General features: G+C 53.6%; 1 protein-coding gene across 5 annotated transcripts in view; it reads right to left on the bottom strand.

The window, feature by feature from the left end:
* Positions 1–27,976, bottom strand: part of SMARCD3 (SWI/SNF related, matrix associated, actin dependent regulator of chromatin, subfamily d, member 3) — a 108,352-nt gene that overhangs the window by 71,534 nt on the left and 8,842 nt on the right. For 3 of the 5 annotated variants that reach the window (XM_025193616.1, XM_006037184.3, XM_025193615.1), the window contains exons 2-3: positions 25,217–25,437; positions 22,218–22,260 (exon numbers count right to left, since the gene is read on the bottom strand). In XM_025193616.1, coding sequence (XP_025049401.1) covers positions 22,218–22,260; positions 25,217–25,428 — 255 coding nt within the window. In that variant the 5' untranslated portion in view covers positions 25,429–25,437. Of the gene's footprint in view, positions 1–22,217; positions 22,261–25,216; positions 25,438–27,059; positions 27,227–27,254; positions 27,500–27,976 lie in introns of those variants that run through there. The other 2 variants (XM_025193617.1, XM_025193614.1) reach the window with 2 other exon arrangements.

The following is a 27,976-nucleotide window of genomic DNA, read 5'->3' as shown; positions in this document are numbered from 1 at the left end:
CAGCAGTGTCATGAACTACCAGAAGTCACAGCTTCTCCTCTCTCACTTTTGTCCAGCAAACAGCTGGCGATGTCAACACAGTAAAAGAGCACAAAGGTACTGCATAGCTAAGCCTGTGCCACCTCTGCTGGGACACCTGGCAGCTGGCAAGACCATCAGGCAGGAGAACTGGGCAGCCAAGTGAGATCTAAGCTCCCTCTCCCCCAACACCCCATCCCACTCACTGGTGGCACCACATAATGCAAGAGCTTCCCCAGGTCCTGGGACGCAGAGAGAAAGAACATGTTGGGCCCTGTCTGTGATTGTTCCGACCCAGCTCGTGGCCTCACTCCACCCCCAGAGGCACCACACATGGGGAAAAGCGCCCACATCCCACGGACAGCAGAAGGCAAGGAGGCGGGTAAGGCTCCAGAACGTGGCATGGGAGCCCTCCTGTCTCCCTCTCATTTAACATGAAACTGGTTGGGAGCTAAACAAAGAAGAAATTGTCAAAATGCTACCAGGACTTTGTAAAGAGAGTTTGTCAAATGGCCTAAAAGTCTGGAGAAGGACAACACTGGGTAAAATCCCCGTCTACCCAGAAGGGGAAGCAAAGGCAGAGCTGGAAAGAAAAGGCCTGTATAAGGAAAAGAGAAAGGGATCATTGATTACTCCAGCAACTGGTGTAAGTTAGAAATAACGACACCTACCAAACTGATTATATAACTAAAGACACCAGAAAAGACTCCAGGGCCGCCACAGCTAAGAACAATAAGGAATTTCCTGAGCGAGTCAAGAACAAAAGAAATTCTGACAAGGGGATAAGGCTATAGCTAGAAGAAAATGATGAAATCATTAGTAATAATGCAGAAGAAGCTGAAGTATAAATTGTATTGCTATTCCTGACATGTTGAGGATACTGTGAGGGTAATGAAATACTTTCCACTGTTAGTACCAAAGGAGAATGTTCTTACACAGCAGTCGGAAGCCTTTTTAGGCTGCAGGCTGGAGTGACCCTGGTCAAAGGCAGGTAGGTGAGTGGGCGCTAGGACCTGCCACCACCTCTGTTTTTCCCCATGGCAGCACAGGAAAAGGTCTGCTGCTGAAGTCCCCTCACTGCCAGATGCCACCCAAGCCCCATGTCCACGGGCTGGATCAAATGGCTCTGTGGGTCAGATCTGGCCCACAGGATGTAGATTGCTGAGCCCTGTTCTTATGGTGTCTAACAGGGATAAACATTTTTAAAAACACTGATAATCTGTACCCAAAATGCCCAAGAGCTGGCTGAGGAGAGCTATGGCTCAGTGCGGATCATTTATAATATAACTTGGAATCCTGGGGAAATGTCAGAAGACTTTTGGAGTCCTGATGTCACATCAATCCTCAAACAAAGGGAAAGAGAATGGCCAAGTCATTTACAGGCCAGCTGTCTGGCATCAGTCTTGATCAAATAATGGAAAACTGAAACAGAATTCAATCAATATAGAACTGAAAGGACAGGAATAAAATTCCCAATCCACGTGACTTTATAAAAATAGGTCCAATATACTAAACCAAATTTTATTTCTTATGAGCTGGTAGATTTAGTTGATGAAGGTAAATGCATATATGTAGTATATTTAGTTTTTCATAAGGCATTTGACTTAGAAGCACTCAACACTCTGATTTAAAAATCAGCCCTATGCAATTTAAATATAATATGCATTAAATGGCTTGAGAATTGGATAAAGGACAATCCCAAAATAGCTCCCAAATGGGGAATCATAATTGAAAGGGTGTGTTTATGGTAAGGTCCTGGAGGAATCAGTGGCCAGTGCTATTGACTATTTTTATCAATGATCTGAGACTGATTAACTAAAATGACTGTTGATAAAATCTGTGGATGACACAAAGAATAGGAAATAACGACGAGGAAAAGCCAGTCACACAGAGGGGCCTGGATCACTGGGTAAATGGGGTCCATTTAAACGGATTTCATGCCCATACATCCAAACACAAAATCACCCGCCTATAAACACATGGGCTAGGGTGGGGGGGATGATGACAGCTAAAGGACAATATGGGCATAAGGGCAAACAGGAGCCAACCGGCCAGGAGCCAGTTCAGGCTGCAACTCAGAAGGTGCCTGACCAGCAGAATGGCAGGCTCTGGAGCAGCCTCTCGACCTGCCAAAACATCGAACTGGTTTAAAGACGGAGCTAGGCAACTTTCTGAAGGGGATTCTGCAACATGGTCTCTTGTAACAACAGGCACTGGACTTGACCACCCACGGCATCCCTTCTGAGCGACCCAGTGGTCCTGCTGAGGGAAAAAGAACGCAGATTGATTGCAGAGTGAGGGGTGTGATCCCACCACTCTACCCAGCACCGGCAAGTCTCACCTGGGAGCTAGGTGTCCAGCTTTGGCACTGCACTTCATGAAAGACGCGGACAAATGGGGAAGAGCCCAGGGGAGAGGAACAAAAACGAGTAGAGGTCTAGAAAACATGATCTCCAAGGAAAAGCTGGAAGAACGGAGATTATTTAGACTAAAGAAGAGAAGACTGAGGTGGGGGGATTTGATAACAGTCTGCAAATACAAACAAGATTTTTATGAAGAGGTTGAAAAGCAACTGTTCTCTGGGTCCACAGCGACTCTCATAACGCAGCAGGGGAGACTGGACAGTAAGAAAACCTTTCCATCTCAGAGTGTGGTTTAGCATTGGAGCAGGTTATCTAGAGGGGCTGGGGGATCTCCACCATCCATCAGGGTTGTTTGTGCAGTTTTAGGAAGAGGTTAGACGAGGGCTTGTCTGGGATGGCTTGGATAGGGATGACCCTGCCTTGAGCAGCAGGCTGGACTAGATGCGACTTCCTGAGGGCCCAGCCAGACCTGCTTCTCTATGTCTGCATGATTTACTCAACACTGGGTAGGCCTCACCAGAGTATAGCATGCAGGTCTCCACATTTTAAGAAGTAAGTGGAGAAGTTGGAAAGGGTTCAGAGGGGTGACAAACATTATGAAGAGACTGGAAGTAGCGCTGTATAAGCAGTAACCTAAGAGGGGAAGGGGAAAGAAGGGCAAAAGAGGTCTCGTCCACTCTACTGTATATACATCTGACACCATGGTAAGGGCAGAAGAATTCAAACTGGAACAAGTACAGAGAAGGGCAAGTAGGTGGTCAGTCCCTCTGCTCTTGTGAGAGGAGACTGAAGACCAGCAAGTGCAGGTCACAGGGAGGGGACAGCTACTATCCCATGCACCCCACTTGCACTGGGACAAGCACTAGGAAATGGGAACAGACAATGAAACGGATGGGCAACATTGGCACAGGAACACCTGGCTTTAGAGCAGCTGTAAATAAACTGAGGATGGAAACTAGAAGGCTTCTAACCATCCAAGGAGGCTCTGAAGCCACGTCCCAATAGAAGCAGAAGCAACAAAAAAGCCCCACCTATTTTCAAAGATGTCGATCCGCTTAGCATATCAAAAGATAAGACTGAAAAGGGACTTGGTAACTGGGCAGAAAAACCTCCTCAGGGGAAGAAAATAACAAGTCCTAAGGCAGAACTAAAAGCCTATGGCTGGATGTTAAAGCCAGGAAATTAAAATGGAAAAAAGCCACAACATTTTACTGTGGAGGGTCATTCTTAACTGTGGAAACACACTCCCAATGAGAATCCAACCCTGCCCATCGCTGGATGTCTCCAGCTGAAAGATGCTGTGTAGTTGCACATAATTTCTTGGGCTTAACCAAGGGGTAAAAAGGTGAAAGTCTATGCCTGGTGCTGGATGGGAAACTAGACAAGATAACCTAATAACTGCTCTAAAGCCCTCATTAAAGCAGAGCTACAGTTGTGTAGCAGTGCCTTGAGCCCTTCTGGAATGAGCCTGCACCAAAACCTTGGAGAGCTCGGAACAGAAGAGCTACGGTATGTGCCATGCTCACAACACAGCCTTAGCTCTGGTCCCGTGAGCTGGAAACCACACTGATCAGCGAGAGTGGGCCAAGGGCTGGCAAACTCCTGAGGGGAGTGGAGCAATTGTAGTGCGCTGCAGAGACTGCCGAGCTGGCTTTAAATGAGCTACCTCGAGTACTGGGAGCCACTTCAGGTGCTGGGAGGAATCAACCGGTGGCAGCACAGAGCTCCACAGAAGAGGATTTGGGTGCTGTACCTAGCCGAGGAGCATGCAGACAGCAGTCCTGGTGTGACCGAAGGGGAATGGGCCCCGTGTAGTGCTTGCTCAGAGGAAGGGCTTGAGGATAGACCTCAGCAAGAAGCACTTAGCTCCCAGTTGGGGCAGCAGCACCCCCCAAGCCACACCCAGAGCAAGGTCCCAAGCACTGAGACTGCTTCTGCTGCCAGGGAGCAGGCCAAGGAGGAAGAGTGGGGGCAAACTGCTTGGTGACCAGGCTGGGGGCTGGTACGGAAGCTCCCAGACTGACTGGCCATATGGGGTAAGCTGCACCCCCAGACCATGGGGCCAACAGGGACTCCAGCTCCAGCAGGAGGGTCTGCGGCAGCTCTGGGAGCGCTTCCCCCTGACCTCTGCTCGCAAGACTGGCTGTGCCTTTATAGGAACAGAACTGACAGCCATTTCCCACCAGTGGGAGGGGAGGAGGACACAGAGCTGGGCGTCCGCAGGGAGCTGCTCCTAGGGCATGGCACTCTGGGCTGCTCTCTCACCGGAGAGCCCCCTCCTCCCCCAGGCAGGGAGAGGCGGCAGCCCAGTGCCAATGCCAGTTCCAAAGGCAATGTGATCCACCGTCCTGGCACGGAGGCAGTGGGGCTGGCAGGTGCCACAGTTCGGGGCACGGGAGGATACTGCCCTTGACCTTCATTAGGAAACAGGTCTGCAAGTCTGAGGAGTGGGGGAAGAAGTGGCAGGAAAGGTCCCAGCTTCTGATCCAAAAGTTAGGCTAGAGCAGAACGGGGGCATGCAAGCACTTCCCCACGGCCCTGGGAGGGGACCCCCTCCCTGTCCTGCTCATCCACAAATGCCATGTTTCCACCCAAGTGTCTTACATTGGGTCCATACACAGACGGACAGGACACTAGGAGCCTGAACAGACAAGCAGCTCCTGTGTGCTGCTGCTCATATTTGACTCTATGGCAGTGCTTTGCCATAAGTAGCTAACCTGGGATGGAAGCAGAAAGATGACCCCTATCCCCTGATTCTTTTGGGGGGCAAGTCTGCATTAAACTGGGTAACGGCACCCTGGTGTAGAGGCTGACAGCAGCTGTCTTCTCCTTGTTTATGCCGGTGTAAACTGTCATCTGTCCAGCCCCCTGGATGGGGGAGACATGACAGACGGAGCTGTTTCATAACAACTCACAAAAAGTGTGAAGACCTGGTTATAAGGACTGTACTATACAAATATACTGGGTTTAGATAACAAGATTTTTGGAAACAGTCACAAGGTCCCTTCATCTCAGTGAGATGTTCTCCACTGAATGAGACATCCAGAGCCTGAAACAATAGTGCTGAGACACAGGAAATTCTCTATTCATCTTGGGCCATGTCACACGTTACACTTAGCCCATGTTAACTGAGCTTTAAACATAAGTGTCTGAGCATTCAAGCAGCAAAACACGTGCTGAGCACAATCGTGCCACAACAGTTAGGACTTTTTATGAGTGGAGTGTCTTCAGATGCTGTTAAGTAACACGTGTTTAGCTGTCGTTGGATTGCCCCATGGAGCTAATACCAGCACAGATTGCTGACTTTTGGTCCCAGCCCCAGGACTGCTCTGGAGTCTTGAACTACCCCTGTTGTGGTGCTGGACCAATAATTGCCTGGTTGTCAGATAACTGAATGGACCTCAGCATCGCTCTCTGGTGGCATAGGCCCAGCTTGCCCCAGCAGGCACTCCTGGGCTGGGCAGCGCTGGGCACATGGTGGGGAGGGCACAGACTGGGGCCATGGGGGTTGTACATCCTCACAGGTGGATGCATGTGCTGCAGTGCCCGCTGCTGCTGCTGGGGTCAGCATTAGTGGGGAAGGGCGGAGACACGGCCAGCTCCAGTCCTGCCTGAAGCAGGCTGGGATCATAGTAAGCATTGCCATGCAACTGCTCAAAACACAAGATTGATGATCTTCCGAGGTCCCTTCTAGCCCTAATGTCTATGAAAATCTATGAAAACACATTATAACTTTAAATATGGCATGGCCAGGCTTCCTACATCTCAGAAGCAACATGTGCTAAGTGTTCGGCATGACGAGGCCCTTGGCGAGTGTTTCTATCCCACTTTCCTGGGGCCAGTGCTGGTGGGCCTGCACCAGGCACCATGTGGGCCCGGTCTCGGTGCACGAGGGCAGAGCCCTGCCACAGGCAACAAGGGCCGTGCCAGAGCAGCCAGGACCGCGGCTGCAAGTCGCTTTGAGAGCTAGCCGTGGGGCTGTGACAGGAACCCCTGCGGGAGCCACCTAACCCGATCGGGCAGGTCTTGGGGAGGCTTCTAAACCCAGGGCCAGAGACAGAGGAAGAGCGACAGTGCGCTTTTCCTTTCATAGTGTGTGTTTGCCCAGAGGGGAAGGGTTGTGTTGTAGTCAGAGGGCTTACTATTCTGTTAAGTTATACTGGTGGACTGGAGTATCAGGGGATGTAGGAGATCCCGCAGGTGCCCGAGAGGCACACCGCAACTTTTAGCCCTGCCAGAGGAGCAATGGCAGGCCTGAGGCCAAGCGGGCCAGACCACAACCCCACAAGGGTCAGAGCTCGGGCAAGGGCCCAAAGCCCAAGAAGGGTGAAACTACAGCCCAAGAGGGCAAGAACCAGGGCCAGGGGCCCATAGGCCTACAGGGGTGGGGACAGGGCCAGGGGCCCATAGCCCTTGAGTGGCAGAGACAGGGCCAGGGGCCCACAGTCTCCCTTATTACCCATCAGCTAATTACATCAAAGCGTAGCAGGTGGGAAAGAAAGGGAGGGTACCTAGGGAGTTAGAGCAGAGCAGGAACTGTGCAGCAACCAGCAAACATCATGGCCAGCCCTGGGCCTGGGCCTGGGCCTGGGCCTGTTACAGGCCATTTGAACCATTTCCCCAGCCTCCTTGAAGAGGTTCAGGCATTGTTTCAGCCATACCAGCATCATGCACAGAGGCACGATCATCCCTGTCACTCTTTGCCGTTTCCTTTCTCATACAGCCAGAGATCATAGCGGCTTCTGGGGCCTCAAATGCCACCGAGAACTCCCGTTGAGGTGATTATTCAGCTCTATTCGGCACTTCTGAGGCCACATCTGGAGTCCGGTGTCCAGTTTTGGGCCCCCCATTACAGAAAGGATGTGGACACATTGGAGAGAGTCCAGCGGAGTCCAGCAACAAAAATGATTTGGGAGTTGGGGCACGTGACTTGTGAGGAGAGGCTGAGGGAATTGGGCTTGTTTAGTCTGGAGAAGAGAAGACCGAGGGGGGATTTGATAGCAGCCCTGAAAGGTGGCTCCGAAGATGGAGCTGGGCTGCTCTCTGTGGTGACAGATGACAGAACGAGGGGCAGTGGGCTCCAGTTGCAGCAAGGGAGCTTTAAGTTGGATAACAGGAAAAACTCTCATTAGGAGGGTGCTGAAGCACTGGAACGGGTTACCTCGAGAGGTGGTAGACTCTTCATCCTTGGAGGTTTTTAAGGCCCAGCTTGACAAAGAAAGCCCTGGCTGGAACGATCTAGTTGGGGATGGTCCTGCTTTGAGAAGGGGGATGGACTAGGTGTGACCTCCTGAGATCCCTTCCACCCTCGTTTTCTATGATTATCTGTGAAGAACCTCAAGCCCTTGTCTGTTCCCCAAGACATTATCCTTCATCTTGTAAGCAGAGCCTGCGCTCTTGGCTCACAGATGCATTACTTTGCATTTGGCCGTGTTAGAACAGGTTTTGTGGGATGGCAACTCTCTCATGAGACAACTTGGACCCTTCTGTACAAGTCACCCGTTCCCCTTGTTGTTTCCTGCCCCGTAGATCTTTGTACCATCTGCAGATTTCACCAGGAAAGATTTACACTGCTAGATCCTTGACCGAACACTGCCCTGGGGCAGAGCAACAGCCCGTCCCCAGGCACCCCGCTCCCGTTAGCCACCATGTTTTTAGATTTGTCAGCGAGTGACTTGTAATCTGCCTTCAGGGCCAGGGTTTTTCACCACAGTGTCATGTGGTATGAAGTCAAATGCTCCCGAGAAATCCAATTACGCTGTATCAACACAGCTTCCTTTATCAAACACAACAGTAATCTCATCAAAAAAAGACAACAGACTCGTCTAACACGACTCTGTTCCCTGCAACTGCTTCGGGGAAAGAGGGGCAGGGAGGAGGGCTCGCTCCCTCCCAAACATCAGCTCTGGGCTCACGCTTTGCCCTCCCCAGCTGTCACCTGAAGCTGTGGGGCTGTGAATGGGCCTGTCCAGGAAAAGCTAAGCAGGGAGGGGAGGGGAGGGGAGGGGAACAAGGGCAAACAGCATCTGAATGACTCTCATGCTAATACAGGCCACTGTCTCTGGTGCTGGCCCCTCCCTTACTGAGCTAGAGTTAAATGCTGGAGGCTGCAAGTGAGAGAAGAACGGGGGAAAATCCCCGGTCGGACCCAGTGCACTCCGCTGCCTGCTGCTGTGCGACAAGGAGCCTGGGCAAGATGGATCGAGGGTCTGGCGCAGCACGTGGCAGTTCTGGTATTCTTATGCCGCTGTAAGGGCTGAAGACTGACCAAGGGGTGAAGGTCCGGCCCAGTTCTAGCACTGCCACTCTGCCCCAACCCCCGCAAGCCCTAGCTCTGCCCCCCCCAAAACGGAAAGACTGCAGAAGCTCAGAGGAGTTTAGGTAGGAGGTCACGTATCCAAAGCTTCACCCAGAACTCCGCTTGTTTTCAGGCCACTTCACTGACTGGGTAGCAACAAACTGCAGGGTGCTTGATGAAGACTACATAGGTGCTGGGAGGGCAGAGTTAGGGAAACAGATTAGGAGAGTCAGGTCTGCATTTCTGACTGAAGTGGGGATGCCTCCAAACCACTGAAGGCTGCAAACACCCCTGTTAGAAAGGGCTGACTGAGCCCAGCGTGTCACAACCCCTATGCAACAGGGCAGGAGTAAGGAAGGCAATATAAAAATAAAACACCAGGGACAGATTCCTGGCACAAAACCATGGCTTCACAGACATTACAACCAGAAAAAATACACAAAAGGTCCTGCATAAACCACCCTGGCCTGGCTCTCAGAAGCATCAGCAGAGGTGTAACGGGTCTTTCCCATCCATCCATCCCATGCCAATTGCTCCCACATGCGAGCGCCTTACATTTATTACGGTGCATGTATGCAGCCAGTGATAAACAGCTGCATTTCAGAACGGCTCGTCTGAACAGTGCAAGACTCGCTTGCATTGCCTCTGCAAAAGAAAATGACATCCCTCTCATCTACTCTTTGGACACATCAATAACGGAGCGGGAAAAGGAGAATGGGCCAACATAATTGATTTGAACTTTCAAACATCCCTCACAAGGGCTTCTAAGGAATTTAAAGCATTTGGGGGAAAGGAGGTAAAGTTTGGCCATGCGTGATAAGCTAAGCAAGAGAAAAGAGACAAACACCATGGCCAAAGGACAACTGCAAGGAGCCATATACTAGCAACGGCCTCATCTTTGGCAACTAGGAAAGGAACTGGAGCATTGGTGGATACATATGCAGATGGCTTAAAGTTATTAGGTCAGTCAAAACTGGGGAAGAGGAACTTCAGAGATCTAACAGAGTCTGGTGAAGGGGCAACTGGGTAGTAGAATGAATTCAATATTGACAAATGCAAGGCAATACTTACAGACAAATCAATGAAGCTGCTAACTCAACATGCAGCAGCAAACAAACAAAACGCTAGGATGCTTACAGATGGGACTGGCTTTGGCTCTACCATCGATTTAGCATTTTGATCAATGCCCTGGAATAAAACAGAAGAACTTTATTGATAAAGTCTGCAGATGATGCAAAGATAGGAAGAGTGATAAAACAGCAAAGAACACAGGTCACTGGTGTGGAGAAGTTTGGATTGAGGGTAAACTGGGCACAGGTAAACAGCATGAGTATTACAGTAATATGGCCAAAGTCAAGTCACACATCGAGGAACAAGGAACACAGGGTACACCTCAGGGATGAGGGACTCTTCATTACCAACTGTGAACAGAACATGAAGGTGACAGCAGACAATGAGCTATATTGAGAAGGGACAGTGCAATTCTGTTGGCTATATAAACATCGGAGTCTGGGGCTGGGAGGTAATTACTGTCTCTGTTTGGCACTGGTGTGGCCACTACCGGAATATGGCATCCATTTCTGGTGTCCACAACCCAACAAAGAAGTTGATGAATTGGAGAAGATTCAGAAAAGGGCCACAAGACTGATTAATGGGCAACAAAGCATGTCTTACAACAAGCAACACACAGGAGCTTGATCTATGCATCATATCAAAGAGTAGGTTAAGAGGAGACTGTACACCTATAAGTTCCTGCACAGGGAAAAGAAAGTTGATAATGGGCTCTTCAATCAATCAAAAGGATAACAAGATACAATCACTGGCTGTAAGTTGAAGCTAGACAGTGTCAAACAAGAAATAGGATATGATTTAGCGGTGAAGTAATTAGCCATTGAAACAGCTTGCCAAGGGTTGTAGTTAATTCTTCATCCCTGCTCATTTTTTAATTAAGATCAGATATTTTTCTAAAAGATATATGTTCTAGCTCAAGCAAAAACAGGAGCTCATACTACACTATCATCATGTTCTTTTTTGGCATTATAATTTAATAATGGAGAATACCACTGAAAATATTGCAGTGCCACTGCATGAATAAGTGGTTTGTCCTCACTTGGGAAACCGTTCATTTTGAAACAGCAGACCCACAAAGGAAACAGCAGAAATAGATGGGTTTAGAGGCACATGAAAATTAAAGAAGAATGTAAAAACTTCAATATGAATAAATATATTACACATTAAGCTGTTTTGAGATGAGCAAATAAGAGGAGGTGTGATAAAGGTATAAAAATAATAAATTCTATCAGGAAGACAAGGGGAAGAGAAATTCCTGATCTTTCTCATCATACTAGAAGAATGAGACATTCAATGAAATTGCAGGCAGCAAATGTAAAACTGATGTAAGTAAATACTTTTCATACAACGCACAATTGACCCGTGTAATTCACAGTCGCAAGATATCAGAAATCAAGAGCTGAAAAAGAACTATACATGTATATAGACGTTCTCATTATCCAAAGTTGTGGTAGTAAAGTCCAGAGGCAAAAGCAAAAGAAAAAAGCCTAGGGGCTGTGGAAGGCCTGTACACTCCCAGCAGGGCCTATCTCCTGCCAACCTCGAACGCCTGGGACTGGGGAGTGTTTCTCGTCTCTCCCCTTATGGAAGCAGTAGTGATCCTGTTGGAGATTAGATGCTGGAGTATAATGGCCCCTTGGTCCAATCCAGCACAGCAGCTCTTCTGCTCAGCCAAGAGAACAACACTGAGCAGAAGAAGCACATGACAGATCTCAGTGTATCAGCCTTAATTAACTTGGGGACAAAATTACCTCTCAGCCAGGCTGCAGGAGCTCAGTGAGACCAGTTCTACGTTATTCTGTGGTATCTATTCCCTTGGCATACGTGGTAGGACGTGTTCTAAAACCCCCAGGAACTGAAACACCTGCCAGACTATACAACAAGGCTGAGTCTACTAGCTAAACCATTTGGGCAGTCTGAGAAGAAACCATTTCTTTCCTGAGTTTATAAGCAAAATCGACAAAACAGAGGTAGGCAAAGCAATAGATTTGTCTCAGCTAAATAGTACCTCAGAATCCTTTATGTAACATGTAAATAGGTTCAAAAGGAAATCTTGAGCAGGAATTTAGGGCTTAGTTGTAGTATTGTATTCACCTGCTAAAACCTGGCATAAGAAGACCTCTAGAACCACAGCATCAGCCATGGAGGTTTTTAATTCAATGATGCTGCCACAGTCTCTACAGGTCATATCTGCACAGCCTCCTCAGTGAGCCAAGAAATCAGGCAGCGTCACAGGTTTAGCACAGCTGTGAGCGTGCACCCAGAGGCACTCTCCAACTCCCTGCCTCAGGCATGTTTCTTGCTGCACACCCTGGGCCATATCCTATTTTCTGGGCTTTGAGCAGGAGTGACTGGACACAGTGAGCTTCCAAGTAGCAGTCCTGGGCTCATTGCAAAGGTAGCACAGATCTATCTGCAGAGAGCTGGACTAGGTGCCCTTGCTCAGGGATCTCCTGAAGCTACTCCACATGCTTGTGGACACCATCTAAGTTTCAAGATGAACGAACCTTGCCGACAAGTGACAATGCAGATGCCTTCGCATTACTGATTGTGCAAAAACTTGGAGATCTTGGACAAGGATGACAAGCTGCTTTAACAGAGCTGCTGGGTTGACCTTCCTTGCACAGGACTATCAAACCCTTCCCTTAGACCCTTTTTTACCACGTAGACTACAAAACAGGGCAACACGCGTTAGGCTGCTGGTGAGCCAGGACAACAGCCCATCAAGCTGGCCAGTCCAGTCTCATGGTTTTCTTGCGCTGCCCCCTTCAACTGCTGTCCCTGATTTTATGCTTAGATTGTGAACTCTTTGAGGCAGGCACAAGTACTTCATAGGATCATAGGACAATTGGGCTGGAAGCGAGCTCATGAGATCTTCTAGTCATGTGAGGGCAAGATTGTCCTTGGCTAAGCCATCCCAGCCAAGCATCTGTCCAACCCGCTCTTCAACACTTCCTGGGATGAAGATTTGGCTCTGTGGTGTTTCATGCCCAGCACAACGCGGCCCTGGCCCCTGCCAGGGGCCTCCGTATACTACAGCAACATCAGTTCCATAAAAAACACTTGGAAGAGTTTCAGACTCAGAACCACACGGTCCATAATGCCAGGGACTGTTGCGCTCTAAAATTAAATGCTTTTCCCAGCAGCCCAGGCAGGCCGTCTCGTCTACTCCAAAGGCTTTTAGTTTCCAGGCAGAACTCAATGGATCTCTCAAAAACGACCCATCGTCATTTGAGTTCAAAGTGCAACCACCCAAGTTGTCTCACAGCTCAGATCAGAAGGGAGGAGTCATCCCTGGCATTGTGACAAGGGGTTTCAGGGAAATGGCAGACAAACCAGAGGCTCCAATGTCAGTGACGGGAAGACCTGAGCCCAGGCGGGAGCTATTAATATGTTATGAGCTCTGCCCTTTGCCATTGCTCTGAATTGGGATCTGTGGCGCTGGAAGAAAGGCATGGTGGAATGCTTGCTCCCGCCCAGCAGAAAGGCATCTGGCAGGGCCCTTGCTCAGCACACAAGACCAGACACTCATTGAACACTGGCTCGTCTCTTACTACTCAAAGGTCTGGCCTTGTCTTTTTACCACTTGTGGAAAGCTGTAGGCGCCGTCTTAGCCTTCAGAGGTCACAATCGCTGGGAGCTGCACCTGCACCTGCACCTGCCAATGTGTTGTTCTTCCCTGGTGATGCTTCATCATTGGCAACACATGGAAGAAGGGTGTCCCCCAACCAATCCAATTGCCTTTGGACTTACTATCCACGAGGGTGCTGCATCTTGACCACTGAAAGCGTATGTCCTCTTGGTACTGTCTGCCACCAACCTGACTATTAGCATGGATTTAATTTTGATACAACTCAGTCCTGTAGAAGGAACAAAGAACTGATCCAATTGCTCTCACCCCAAACAGCTTTATATGTACTCTAGTCTTCCTGGGATTCCACAGACCTTGAATACAGAGGTGGCCCTAGACTTCAACCCATATCTGAAGTATTAACAGTCACATTTGCTGGGGAGGGAATGGTGTACGGAGACAGTTTGCACCCATTTTCTGAGAACACAGCCCTCATGAGAGCTTGGCATCTCCAGAGGCAACACAGCAGCATGGAAGGTATCTGGAAGAGATCAATGCCAAGTGTTCAAACATGCCAAGGTTTGACCTGAGGTCTGGCAGATGGAGGGAACTGGCAATGTCACAGCCTCCAGAAATATGAAGTAAAATTATATTTGATGGGATTCATTGCATTTTCAATCCCTTGAAATGTGCCTAGATTTGCAAATGGAGGAAAGACACCTGAACAGTGTATAAGCTAACTGCTCCAGCCGATCATAGACCTCAAAGATCACTGAAACAGAGAGCAGGTTTATGGGAGAACAAGCTGTGCACATTAGCACATGCCCTTGCATGCTAATCCTTAACAAATAGTTGAGCCTAAATCCTTGTTACCTCTGGTGAGAAGCTGCTGTCCCCAAGCACTGTGGGAAGGCTCTTGAAGAGACAGAGAGAACACAGAGAGAAACTCCTCTCTGGATACGATTTGCACACACACCTAACAGGAACAGCACCTCCTACCCCTGCACAATGGCCCTCAAAGTCCTGTCTGACTTTGGGATCCTGATTCCAATCAGAGCTGTTTTTTTCTTGGACAGAGGAGAAAATGGAGAGGGGAAGGAGGGGGCTGTGAGTGGTAAATCAAGAGACTGGACAAGTCCTGTGACCACAAGATGCAATGCGGAGCTCCCAAAGTCCTTACGCTACACCCACACCACTTTCTCTGACCGTCAGATCACTGGGCAGGTGCGATCGTGGGGCCTACTGGCTCAGCAGGGATGCAGGAAGTTTCTATCTTTGAGCACAAGGAAGCTCTGGGGAGCAAGAGAGCTCTTTTCCCTGGTACTGCACAGGTAACACTTCCATTCTTGGGATCTGGAGAAAGAAGGATGCTTCATCTCAGTCTCCCCTGTGGGAAGCAGAATGGGGCCCTGCCGCCGGGGCACCGTCTCACGTAATGGAAATAATTCCATTCCAGCCCGCAGCATCCAGGAGAGCTTAGAAACAGGGGCCAGCTGGGTCTGTCACAGACTCCAAATGTCTTGTGTAAAGTAAGGCACCAAGCATGGCTGCTGCTGAGGCATCAGGGGCCAAGCATGTCCCTGCTAGCAAGGCTCCTCATACGTAGCAAGGTGTTTGGCAACACACTCAGGACAGGATGTGTGGCCCCAGCTGTCTTCAGAGCATGAGAAAGGCAGCAACTGGAGCTGGGAGCTCTTCTCCTCTGCCTCGTCCCCTGAGGGGCCCATGGGTTCATGGGACTTTTGAGATCTAGATCCAAACCCCGAGTCTTCCTGGGCTTCTGGCACCAAAAGCATCAAGGAACCAGGCAGACCCAGGCTGAGGATCTCTAGCACCTGCTCCAGAAGGACCAGATACCGCTGAGGCTCCCGGAGCCAATTAGTCTGGCAGTGGTGATTGGTGCATAAACCCAACGGGATCAACACCTCCAGAGTGAACCAGGTACCACACTGGATGGCCCCGAGGTCCTGCCCGACTCCAGGATCCTGCCATTCTAATCAGAGCTGTTCCTTCCAGGTGAAGGGTGTGCTCTTTGCCCCTGGACCCCCATGGACCCATCCAGGATGTTTCAGACGCTGCATATGCTCCTCAGAAGCCCCTGGTTTTGCACTACAGGAGCCACAGGACTCGAAACCAGACTTCTCATCAACCACTGAATTACTGACACCAGGCCTGACTGACGCTCCGAGTGGCAGTGGCCAAGCTGAAGGCCCCCACACACAACATGCCAGCAGCAGCCAGGGGAAGGGAAGGGAGCACTGTGCCCGCGGCGCTGCCCGATTCAGTCGTTCTAGCATTCAGGGGTTCCCACACGGAAAGCAGGACTTTGTGCCTGGCTCCCTGTGGGAGCTGCACATGCAGCTGGCCCCATCCTGCTGCCAATGCACCTAACACTGTACACGGGGTCACCCTGGCTCGCCCTCGCTGCCCAGAAACGCCTCTACCCAGCGACACTGCCCGCAGCACTTGTGCTCGTCTCCACTGCTTGCGGCAGGGGGACCACCCAGCTATGTGGAGTCCAGTCGCACTCAGCTATCCTCAGCACACCAGAGCCAGGATCATGGCACCTACTAAATTCAGAACTGCTTATGATTAACGTCTTAAGCAGGCAGCAGCAGGCTCCTGACCATGTCTGTGTAGCAGGGCTGGTCACAAGCACTAGGACATGCCCAGACTCTCGATAGAAGAGTGGATGAGGGTGACCCAGGAGCCCTGGATCCTGCCTGATGGCCCAGACTCCAGGCCAAGCCGCCCTGTGGCATGGGCACTCTGTGGCTCACCAGGAGCCCAGCACTTTGAGCCCACTTAACAGCAAAGTATCTGTGGGCAGCAATACAGGCAGTTCCAACTTTCTTGTCCCATCTGGATTTAACTGCTGCTTCTGCTGGAAAGGCAACATGCTCAGAGCAGAGAGTCAGGAAGCCCGGCCTGACATTGGTCTGATTCACGCGGGCAGGTCACACCATCTCTCTACTGCATCCTGGAGAGCCACAGGGCACAAGAGCATCAGCACCAAGTGCAGACCATGCGATCTGTGAGGAGCAGGCAGGCAACCTGCATCGTTCAGAGCCTCCAAACCCAACAGAAGCAGCTAAACACAGCTGTGCCACAGGTGATCATGGGACCACCCTGGAGTCCAGCAGATGTGATGGGGTCCGGCAAGATGTGAGCAAGCGTAAGAGCAGCAGCACTTCTGCTGGCTGGATACAGAGCAGCTTTCCAGGCTTGCTGGAGGAGACTGAAACGCAAGCGCCTGCCGCCAAGGCCTGACTGCAGACGCTCTCGGCTGAGGTCACCTTGTGCCTTCAGGTCAAGTTGCTGGGCACACAGGTGACACTGGCACAGCCGTCAGCACACTGGCTCTCTGGAGCTGCTGCTATTGTTTTTCCCACGTATGTATTGTCGGTGATTGACGTGGCTTCAAGTTTACACTGCAGTGCCCTGAGAAACCAGGCGCAGCCCATTGTGCCAGGCACAGTGCAAACACGATAGCAGCAGGCCATGACCCATACAGCTGCCAGTCCAACGGGCGGCTCAGGCAAGGAGCAGGCTGGGCTGTGGGAGACCGTAACAAACAGGACAGTCAATGTGGCATTCATAGCCAGTGAGCAACAGCAAATGCTTCTCATCCCTGCTAAATCATTGCCAGGCGGTAGCTCCTATTTGAGGAGGGAGCAGTGAAACCAGGCTGTGGACCAGGTTGCCCAGAAAGAGCATGAGCCAGGAGCCCAGCGGATGCCCAGCAGAAGGGGGAAGGGCCGCTGGAGGAATGGTCCGAGGCAGGAGGAATGGTCCAAGGCAGGCAGTCAGCCTGGGAGCTGGGCTGCATGGCAGCGGCAGAGGTGAAGGCAAATGGTAGTTGGAGAATCGTAGACAAGCAAGGCTGGAAGGGAGCTCCAGAGGTCGCATCTAGTCCAGCCCCTGCCTGAAGCAGGATCAGCTCTGTCCAAACCAGCCCAGACAAATGCACTGTCCGACCTCTTAGCAAAACTACGCAGTCAGCCCTGGCATGAGACAGCACACCCTAAACTGCCACAGGTAAAGCAGGGGAACTGTGGCGGCCAATCTCCTGCTTCTACAACAGGCTGTTAATACACGCTGGAGAGACCCTGGGCAAAACCTGCCCAGTCCAGACCCATCTGTCCCCAGTACAGCGTCAGGCTGAGCCTGAGTGCAAGGGCATGACTCTGTAGCCAGGACCCTGTGGGGTCGGTCCCAGCAGGGGCATTGGCTCAGCCCAGTCCCCATCCCCAGCCTGGGCTACAGCACCCAGCGCATCTGGGGGGAGACTTAAAAATCCCAACCCGTGGAGCACAAAGGGGCAGGGACAACCAACAAAGCCCAGGAGCTTGGCCAGGAAGAGGCCATCGGACATCTCAGTAAGACTAATGCAAACACTGGTGGGAGGGAGGAGTCTGCAGACGGAGAGGTGAGCGTGGCGTGGAGGAGGCCGAAAGACGGGACAAGGAGGGGTGGCAGGGACGGTTGGAGGGGCAGGAAGCAGAGCACAAGGAGCACTCTGTAATGGAGGAGAAGAGCATGATGGGAAGGGGAGGACCCACCAGGATCAGCATGCTTCTTGCTGACCTCCTGCTTGACACCCCAGGACTATATCTGGTGACCCCCACCCCGGCTGGTCCCGTCTGCCCAACCTAGAGCCAGACTTTGAGAAGGAGATGCTCAGGCTCAATTTACAGACATGGAGCAATGCAGGATTTGCCAGGCTCCTCACACCTGCCTGTCGTGCAGAGAAGTCGGATGGCTGGAACAGGGAGAGCGTGGACTTGGCAGGACCGCGCAAGGCGCGAGTCTGCCATAGAAGCAAGCAGGAAGATCTTGGCGTTGTTGCACCGCGCAACAACTAGCCTGGAGGGGGAAGAAGTTGCTCGGCAGTGGAATGGAGCAGCACTGGGAAGATGCAGGTACCAGTTAGGCAGCCTTGTCTGGGATGGCCGGGACAGGGATGGAGTGAGCGTGACCTTGGAGCCCTGACTGCCGTGCTCTGCAGGTCAGACCTAGGGGTACAAGAATGGGGCAAAGCAACCAAGAATGATGGCAAGGGTTGTCTGGAGATGTCAATAACTGGACTCTGCACAGGAAGAGGAAAGAAGAGAGGATGGGGAGGAAGAGAACAGAAAAGTGTCATCAGCCCCAGTGGGCTGGGCAGCCCAGAAGGAGTCAGGGGAGCTGGTAGAGATGGCAAGTAGTGGCAATGAGAGGAGATTGAAAGGGATGCGGCGATGGCCAGAGGTGGAAGGATGCGGCACAGAGAGCAGAGTGCTGGGCTTGGATGGGATCAGGTCAGGGGAGTGGTGACCATATGGAGCAACTCCAAGGAGGGGACAGGCAGCAGGGAGTTGTCTGGGGGAATCCCAGGTTGCCAGAGATGGGCACAAAGGACCTGGTGGAGGAGCAGATGCAGAACCAGGACCTGAGCAGCAGTGAGAGGGGAGGGAGCAGCTGGAAGCAGCAGTGGCAGGAGAGGAAATATTGAGAGCAGCAAAGCAGGGAGGAGGAAGTCATAGACCTTTCTGGACCAGAAGCAGGCAAGCGGGAGAGGGCAGAGGTGGGGACAGAAGAGAGGCTGCCTGGAACGAAGGTGGGGAGGGGGACTTGATGGAGCTAGTACTCCACGCTCAGCCTCAAGCCTGGGAATGCTGCGAGTTGCTTGCATGTGCCTAACCTGTTTACCTCCATTGCCTGGACTGCATTGCTGGGGAAGAGGCGGGCAGGAGGTCGAATCGACCTGCAGTTCAGGACAGTGTTGGACACAGCGCCCTGTGAGGCACTGTTAGTGACCACAGGGATGCTGAGGATTAGCAAAGAGCTGTGGGGAGGGTGTGGAACATGCTCACGGGGAGACAACAGCAAGTCATGCTCAGACAGGCAGCATACGGTTGGCGGGAGGTGGTGAGAGGAGTTGTTCAAGGCTCGGTCTCGGGGCCCGTTCAATGTAGTATTTTCCATAATGATGCTGACACAAAACTCAGGAGCCACCAATGAAATGTGCCAGGAAGCATCACAGAGCCCTAGGAGGGCTGGCCTAGCACAGGGGAAGGGCCAGGCAACCGCGAGACCCAGAGTGGTAAGAATAAGATGAAATTCAGTGGACAAAATCTTGCACTTTGGGCCTCAACTCAGCAACTGAAGAGAGGTGGCAAGAGTTAGCGACTCGCAGGGCGACTATGGGCTGCCAGTGTCACGCAGCTGTAAAGAGAGGCTGAGGCAACCCTCAGGTGCGATGGGTTCAACAGAAACGGGGAAACCTGGATGCTGGGGGGGGAGGCACTGGCAAGACCACATCTCTGGTCCCTCCCCTGCCCCGTTCATGAAAGGCATCCAAAGGGAGCCGGTGCAGTGAAGGGGGGTCCCAGGTTAAGAATCCTGTCACATGGATGAGAAGCAGGGAGCTGGGTTTATTCAGCAGAGGGGAAGGCTGCACAGGCCAAGTGGGGCTGGGACCCCCATTCAGAAACACTGAGTGAGTTCACAGCAGAAGGGAGCTACGAAAGCACACGAGCCATGAGCACATTGGAGCAGGAAAGCAGGTTTGCACAGGCACATGCAGCGAGGTTCAAGGGAGTAGCTGGGGAAAGGACCTGAGCGAGCTTCAAGGTGACGCACAACCTGATCTGTCTGTTAATAGGACTGTTCAACATGGGGCTCAGGATACCCTCGAGTCAGTGGCTCAGGCCTTCTCTGGGCCCATGCCCACGTTTCCCAGGGTCCCAGAGCCGGTGGGCAGGACTGCCTGTGAACAATTACATCTATGTAGAATGAGGCCCGACACAAGCCACACCGTGAGCAACGGCACCACCTGAGCTAGCTCCCAGCAAACAGCAGCAGAAAGTTCCCGGAGCGACTGGCTGCATCAGAGCCCCTCTGTGTCCAGCTGGCTGCAACTGCTGCACGTGCCTGCCCCTACTCTGGTCCCTGCACCATGGCCACTGCTGCAGCCTGGGGCTAGCACTGAGGACCCCCCGATCCCCTGTGATCACTGCTTCATCCCTTCCCTTACACAAAACACAGCTGGTTTTCAGGGGTGACTGTAATCCCAGTTCCCAGAAAGCATGAGGAGGAAGGCTGCAAACTGCCTGCCCCTGCTGCAGTCACACAGTTGGGAAGGGGCACATCCCCCCAGGGCGCAGATGGACAGGAAGGCTCTCAAGGGGCTCAGAAGCTTTCCCCAAGACATGCAAGCTCTGAGTACTGATGGTGAGAGATTCCCCCTTGACAGAAGAGTCAACATTTAAGCTGTTCCCCAAGCTCTGAAAGGAGGGACAGTGAGAAGAGAGGGCTCTGGGGAAGTGTTCAGCTGTGATTATGCTAAAACATGTGACCAAGACCGGTCACTGCCATCCCAGCTCAGCTGTACTAGTGCAGACTTGTGGAGAAGCAAGTTTCTGGTGCTGCTATCACTACAGTTAAACTAGTCTACCCGGCCTGGCCATAAGGACTCTGAAAGCTGGAGGGGCCTTCTTTACGTTACAACGCCTGCTGGTGCCAGTGTCAATGCCGCCCTGCGTGCCATGTTCTGTCACGGAGATGGGGCCGCAGAGGTCACTGCAATACCAACGACTTAATACACGAGACACAACCTCACATGGGCAGCCAAGGCTGGACCACCTGGAGCAGCTTTCCATTCACAAGGGAGAAAATAATGTCTTAATGGACATAGGAACTGCATTCACCTCAGGGTGCAGAAGCATCTCCCCAGGGACAGGTGGGGCTCCTGGAGGAACTGAAAGAACAGGGAGCCCAAAATCTGGTTGCAGGAGAGGACTGCAGAGAACGGATGCAGCTCGGGCAGCGCGCTAGGAGGCCATGGCCACCACGACAGCCCTGGGCTTAATTGCAGTCTGACCCCTAAGGCGGCAGCACTTGGGAACTGGATGTGTGCCCATGGAGAGCTCAGCTCCTCCTGCAGAGGCAGGACAGCAGCAGAGGTGAAGGGTACAGATGTCAGGAATGGCAAGAGGGGGATCCTCACGGGACCTGTCTCTATGCAGGAGCAAAGGCAGGCCTTGGTGCTGGGAGGTGGCCTGCGGTGGGCAGGAGCACCCACTCGGGAGCAAGAAGCCTGGCACTGAGCATGCGACAGTAGGAAAAGTTTGCACAAAGCTAGAGGAGGGACTGTCTTTGGGGATCAGGCGGCTGTTGGCCAAGGGAGATCAGGATAGATGTAATGCCAGGGCTCTGCCCCAGAGAGCACAGGGGGGTGCAGCTCAAGGCATCAGACATGGGGACTGCCTGGTGGCTCCGCAGAGGGAGGAGTCCGGAGCCTGCCGAAGGAAGTGGGAGGGATAAGCGGTGGGAAGGAGCTTCGATGCACCTACGTGTGCTGCAGGCCCCACAGAAAAGAGACAGCTGCACTTGCCCCCGGGGATGTAAGAGTTAATCATTCCCCGGACAATCCGGACCCTTTGAGCCCGCGGGCTGCAGGCAGCGACTAATCCAGGGCGCTTCCCAGGGAACGCGGTTGGAGCCCCGGCATCGGCTGCACGGCTGGCCATTGTGACGTGCTGAGGAGCCTTCCCTGGCAGGCGCCGAACTCCGCACCGGCGCCGGACTGCACTCAGAAACAGGGATTCAACCCCCTTCGCAGCCCAGGGAGCCCCAGTGCCCGGCGATGCCCCAGGGCCATCCCCACCCTGCCAGCACAGCGCCGGCACGGGGCCCTGAGCACGAGGGGAGGGCAGGCAGGCCGCGGCGTGCTCACGCTCCCAGCCCAGCCCAGCCCAGCCCCGGCTTCGCTCTCTAGACCTGCCCCCAGCAGGCTGCTCACTTCTTAATTAGATTTTTTTAAACAAAAAGCAAAAGTATTTGTTAAAATCCATCGGATTAAACAAAGGTGCTGAGCTGACTGTGAAGGGAATAGGAAATGAAAGCGACTCACCCTCTGAGGGAGAATTTTGTCAGCCATCTTCCTCCTCTTGGCACTGTACATTTTTTAAAGAAAAAAACACGTTACCATGGTGACAGATCTAGGAGTAACGAGGCCACCTGCTAAATTATCCTGACATCTCCACATGCTGGTGCACAGCTGTGCAGGCATTGGCAAAAGGGTCTCACCCACGGCCCATACCTGGGACCCCCACTCCCCATGGCCAGGGGACGGCCCAGAGCAGACCCAGGCTGCCTGCAGGCTCTGAGGAACGAAGCCTGCGAGGTCCCGGACCAGCGGCCTTCTGCTGTGCGGAGCGGCACTGTGTGTGCGTCTGCGCAAGCACATGCCTTCCATGAGGGCAGGGGGGTGCGGGCAGCCACGTGTGCATGTGTGTGTGCACGCACATGGCGCTTCACGAGTGTCAGTGGATTGACCATGAACATGTTTGAGCAGCTTTATATGTCTCCATGTTTATGCAGGTCCACGTGAATGCATGACAACACACATGGCTGCATGTGTGGGTGCACATTGTGTCTGGCAATCAGCACATGGATGGATGCACACCTGTGACTGACAAAGACGTGTGTGTGTGTGTGTGTGTGTGTGTGTGTGTACACACAGAAAGGAGTGCACTCTAGGCACAAGTATGTGTATGTGTCTCCATGCAAGGGTGCCTAGGCACACACTCCCTTGTCTGCACACATCTGTGCACAAGCCACAGTGCTGTTCCATGTACCCAGCCCAGGCATCAATCATCCCTGGAGCCTGACACGGCTTGTGCCCAAAGTCTTTTGCTGTGGACGGCTGGTGCCTAAATTCTTGTGCTGTGGGGAGGGGCCCTCAGCATTCCTGCCCCCCTCCCACTCTCTCCAAAGGCCCCTTATGTCTCTTTCTAAAGGGCCCTGTTTCCACGCTCACTAGTGATGTGCATACACCCCCTTCCCTCCTACCCTCTCCCAGTTATAACCAGATCTCACACAGCAGCTTCCCGTGAGCCCAGGCCTGAGGCTACATTTGTGTGTGGAGGGAACTACCGCTACCTCCACTCTCCCAGCCCTGCTAGGGTCTGGTCCAGGGCAGTTGTGTGCGTGCAGACACACACACACACACACACACACACACACGTGTGCCATGTGGGCAGGGCAGGGACCTGAGGAAGCAGGGGAATGCTAAAGCTGGACCATTTCATGATGGAGGCTCAGTGCCAGCTGGCAGGCTGGGAGGGAGCAGAGGTGCGAGGACCCAGAGCCATCCACAGGAAACACAATTAAGAGGGAGAAGGGAAAGGCAAAGGCAAGCAACAGGCTAAGTCCCAGCCTAAAGGAAATTGGGGCATGTACTACAGCTCCCCCGTCTTCCCACAGCCCACTAGACACCTGGAATTTACCATCCCTGCCTGTATCATGCCTGCCAATGCAGAGATCCTTATTCCCTACCCAGACCCTGCCAGAAAAAGGGTGCTATGGGCCCCTGAGCCTAGCCAGATGCAGTGGGAAATTTGGCTCTGGAAAGCAGAGCAGCTTCCCAGGAGGGGCAGGGGCAGGGGCTCCTCAGAGTAACACAGGCAACAGCTCCAGGGAGAGGAGACACGTGGAGGGAGTGGGGCGAGAGAGGTGGCTGCTGGTATCCCCAGGCACGGCTGCAGGGGGTCGGGTGCACTCCCTGCAAAGGGATCAACACAGGGCTGGGAACCAGAAGCACCAGGTGGATCAGAGGGCTGAGGAAATGTGCTTCCTGCTGCAGCTGGGCCAGCCAGCTCTCCGGGGACAAGCCAATTCTCAGAGGGTGAAGCCCTGAGAACAGGTCAATGCCCCTGGATACCAGAGCGTGCAGCAATTGGGACAGGGTGGGGGGAAGAGGAGGAAGTGGAGGGGATGCTCATGGGCTAGCACCAGGCTCGGCCGTCTGACACCCAGCCGTGCCAAGCCCACACACCCTCCCACAGCATTTCCTTGGAGCGCGCGCGCGCACACACACACACACACACACACACACACACACACACACACACACACAGAGCACTGGTGCCCTTTCTGGATGTGCCCTGATGTCCAGATGTGCTGGGACACACTGGAAGTTCACTAGCTGCTCCAGTGCATCCAACCTGGACCTAAAGGAGCTACAGGGAAGCAGTTACAACCTGTAGCCAGATGAGCCGTGCCCTCAGTGCACTGTTTGAGCTGGCAAGCACACGCAGTGCTCGTGCTCCAGATGTGTAGGTGCTCCAGGGGAGCAAGCCCCAAGCAGTTACTGTTTGGCCTACTATACTGAGCCTGGAGAAACCGGCTCAACAATTTGCAAATTAAGGGTCTGCTGAGCTCTCACCATTTCACTTTCCAAGCAGAATTATAAGCCATTATAATGCTGCTATAACAGACTATGCTGCAGTGTACAACAGCGCGTAAACACTTATGAACTGGGCTGGGCATGAGGTTAAAGATGGGTAACTTCTACCAGAAAAGACAAGGGAAACCAGAAGTTACTCCCCCAGCTCCAATAATTTTCTGAGGATTCCACCAATGATTTAATTTGTGAGAACAACTGTGGAAAGTGAAAGCTTCATGAATCCTCATGCAAATGCATTTTGCCTTAAGGATCCTGGCATGAATATTCATGTGACCAGGCTGAAATCTCCTCAGTTTACCTCCTCTTGCTCACAAGCAAATGCAGGGAGCCAGTCAGCCAGCAGAAACATTACTAGGCCAATCAACCAGTCAGGTGACCAATCAAGGTGCAGTGTGGAAACAAAGTTGAAAGCAGAGGTCGGGAACGTTCGTTCTGTGGCTGGAAAAGAGCTGGCCCCGCACCCAGGCCAAGCAGGCTTATGGCCCCCAACAGCTCGCTCCCACACAACTCGAGGCTTTGCTCAGACAATTCAAGACCAAAAGACAGGGTAACACCTGCTGAACGTGGTCTGCACGGCCCCTGCTCCCAGCCGGGGAGAACGGACACGTCTGCTCCGTGTCTTTCTGCCTGCCGCTTGCTCGGGCCCCCTCCCCAGTGCTCACCTCCTGCTGCGGCTCTGGGTTGCCTGCTGCTGCTGCTGCTGCACTTGCTGCTGCACCTGCTGCTGCTGCACCTGCTGCGGCGCTGTGCGCTTGCGCGTCGGCTCCATCACGGCCTGGGGCATCCCGGGGCGCACTGAGGGGCTTCCCACGTAGGCAGGGCCTGGGGGACCCATTGGTGCCCCCTGATGGGGCATTCGAGCACCTGATGGCATCCCAGGACGCTGCAGAAGAAGCGAAAGAGAGAGAAATGCTAGGTGAGTTGCTGCTACTGCAGCAGCCGTGGTGCTGGGGTACAACGAGCCCTTGTCCCAGCGCCAGGACTGGCGAGCTCCTAAGCTTCGGCCCTTCTGCCCAGCCATGGACTCAGTCCTGGCACTCCCTGGTCCTCAGAGGTGACCCCAACGGTAGGGTGGGCTGGTGACGGTGCAGGAGAGGCTGGTGCTGGGAAGACACCGAGAGCACCAGTGACAGTGGAACAGTCTAGGCCTTGTACTGCAGCACACAGTGCCGGGGCTGACCACAAAGGGCAGAGGAGCCACGGCTGGCCCAGCAGCCTGTGGCCAAGGGTAAAACTCAGGGGAGAAGGGCAAAGCGCTCGCCCCGAGGAGCTGCCAGGGGTCAGCACGAGAGCATGAAGTGACAAGAGGGAGTCCACGGCACCAGGTCTCTTCCGAGAGCAGAGGAGCCCAAGGGCTGGGCAGCGTCCCCCTCAGCATGCAGCAGTCCCATGGCAGCGGGCTCCGGTCCAACAATCAGCTCGATGCAGTACCGGATCCAGGATACAGTTGGTCCTGGCAGCAAGATGCTAACTGTCCTTGGGAACGACCACAACCCAGGAAGCAACTGAGCCTTTACAATGCACCATGGGGCACAGAGAGGAGCTCAGTCTCCTGCTGGGCACCTCCACACGATATACTTGAGTTGGGGCATTTTATCCTCATTTCCCCTGAGGTATGGACTAGATAACAGAGCCCTTGCACCAGCCACAGGCACCGGGCAGGGGCTGACACCAGCAAACCACCACACGACCCAGCTCTATGGCCTGGCCAGGCACCAAGTGCCCCGCGCTGCCCAGCCTCCTCACAAGGCCAAGGGCACAGCTGGTCCCAGCCACAGGCGCAGGGGCTGGAAGGGACTGCAGGGCATGCAGTCCAGCCCCTGCTTGGGCTGGCGGCGCTGGAGGGGCGGACGGACCCCGAGGGAGGGAAGAGAAGGGGTACAAACCACAATGGGCAACTGTGGGGTGGAGGAGGGTCCACTGCAGAAGGCCATTAACTGCTGGCAGCAGGTGGAGGAGACGGCCGCCAAGGGTGGGGCAAAGAGGGGATGGAGGCCATGGCACAGGGCCAGAAATGTCTTCAGCTGTCGTGGCTCGTCCCCGCGGCACAGCCACCGAGGTGGCGCTGACAGCTGCCCGGACACGCCGGCTCCTTCCCCGCTCCTCCCCCAGCCCAGGCTTGACCACAGCCCAGTCACAAGCAGCAAGTGGCTCAGAAAATCCCTCGCAAGAAGGCGCTGAGTGGAGTCTCCTGTCGCCTGTCAATCCACCAGCCATGGCCGCCTTCCAGCCGAGACCAGGCCACAGGCAGGGCAGCTGCCCCATACCCACCCTGGGATGCTACCTGGCGGGGGGCACTGCCTGTGGCCACTGCGTGACCAGAGGGGCTGGGGCAGTGGCAGACCCTGCTGCTGACTGACCTTACCCCTATGAAGGCCTGGGAGCTCCCCGCTCTCCGGCCATGCTGAGGGGGCATCACACCAGCAAGCAGGAAAGCAGCTGCGCTGGAAAAAGGGCAAGTCCCTGGTACCCATGGCCTGTGCTCTACCGCTTCTCGTGCCCCACCTCCCCTGTGCTCTGCCTCATTCCTTCGCCCTCCTGCTCCCAGGCCTGGGCCCTCCCCGTCTGCGCAGCCCTCCGACCTGGCACGACCGCCCCTCCAGGGTGCCCAGACCCCTCCGCGACTGGGGCCAGGGTGACCAGGCTCCACCGCCCACAAAGAGGGAAGGGCTGAGCCCTTCCTGGGAGTCCCGCACGCACCCGGTGCCCTCTGCGCTCTGCCCATCGTGCCTGGGCAAGGCCACGCCGTAGGCAGTGCCACAGCCGCGCCCAGGGGCAGCAGCACCCAGGGCAGGGCCAGGCGCGCAGCAGCGACCGCGACCTGCAGAGACACGTGCTGCGTATCGCTGGCAGCAGCAGGAGGAAGGGAGGGAAGGGTAAAACAAGAGTGAATGCGAGGGAACCCTGCTTTGGGCGAGACGGGCCTGATTGCGAGTCTCCCCCCTCCCCCCGGAGCGGCTGGGATCAGGGCTGTGACGAGCAAGGGGAAGGGATCTGTAAGCGAACCCTTCCCCCTGGACAGCTATCGCTGCAATGTCATCAAGTTTCTAGTGGAGCTGCCAAGTCAGGGTCCACGCTGCTCCGGCTCCTGCCCCGAGGGGCCTTGCCTGCTGCCCAGCTCAGCAGCGAGTGCTCCCGCACTCCCCTTCCCAGCACTTTCCCATGCCCCGTCACCGGGGTCCAAGTATTCCATGATCCCACAGCTGTGGCATTTGCTGCAGACTCCACCCACGGCTGCACACTGTGCATCGCTATCTAACCACCCTCGCTCGCCAGACCCGGCACGGCTCATGTCTGAAGCCCAAACCTTGACTGCAACCTCTCTGAGGCAGTGACCCGCTTTCTGCTGGGAGTATGTGCAGTGCCTAGCACAATGGGGCCCCAAACCTTGATGGAGTCTTCTAGGCACAGGCAACTGGTAG

Source organism: Alligator sinensis, unplaced genomic scaffold (assembly GCF_000455745.1).
Source record: "Alligator sinensis unplaced genomic scaffold, ASM45574v1 scaffold782_1, whole genome shotgun sequence".
Taxonomy (NCBI): domain Eukaryota; kingdom Metazoa; phylum Chordata; order Crocodylia; family Alligatoridae; genus Alligator; species Alligator sinensis.
Note: the sequence above shows the minus strand (reverse complement) of the source record. Positions and strands in the feature narration are given on the sequence as shown.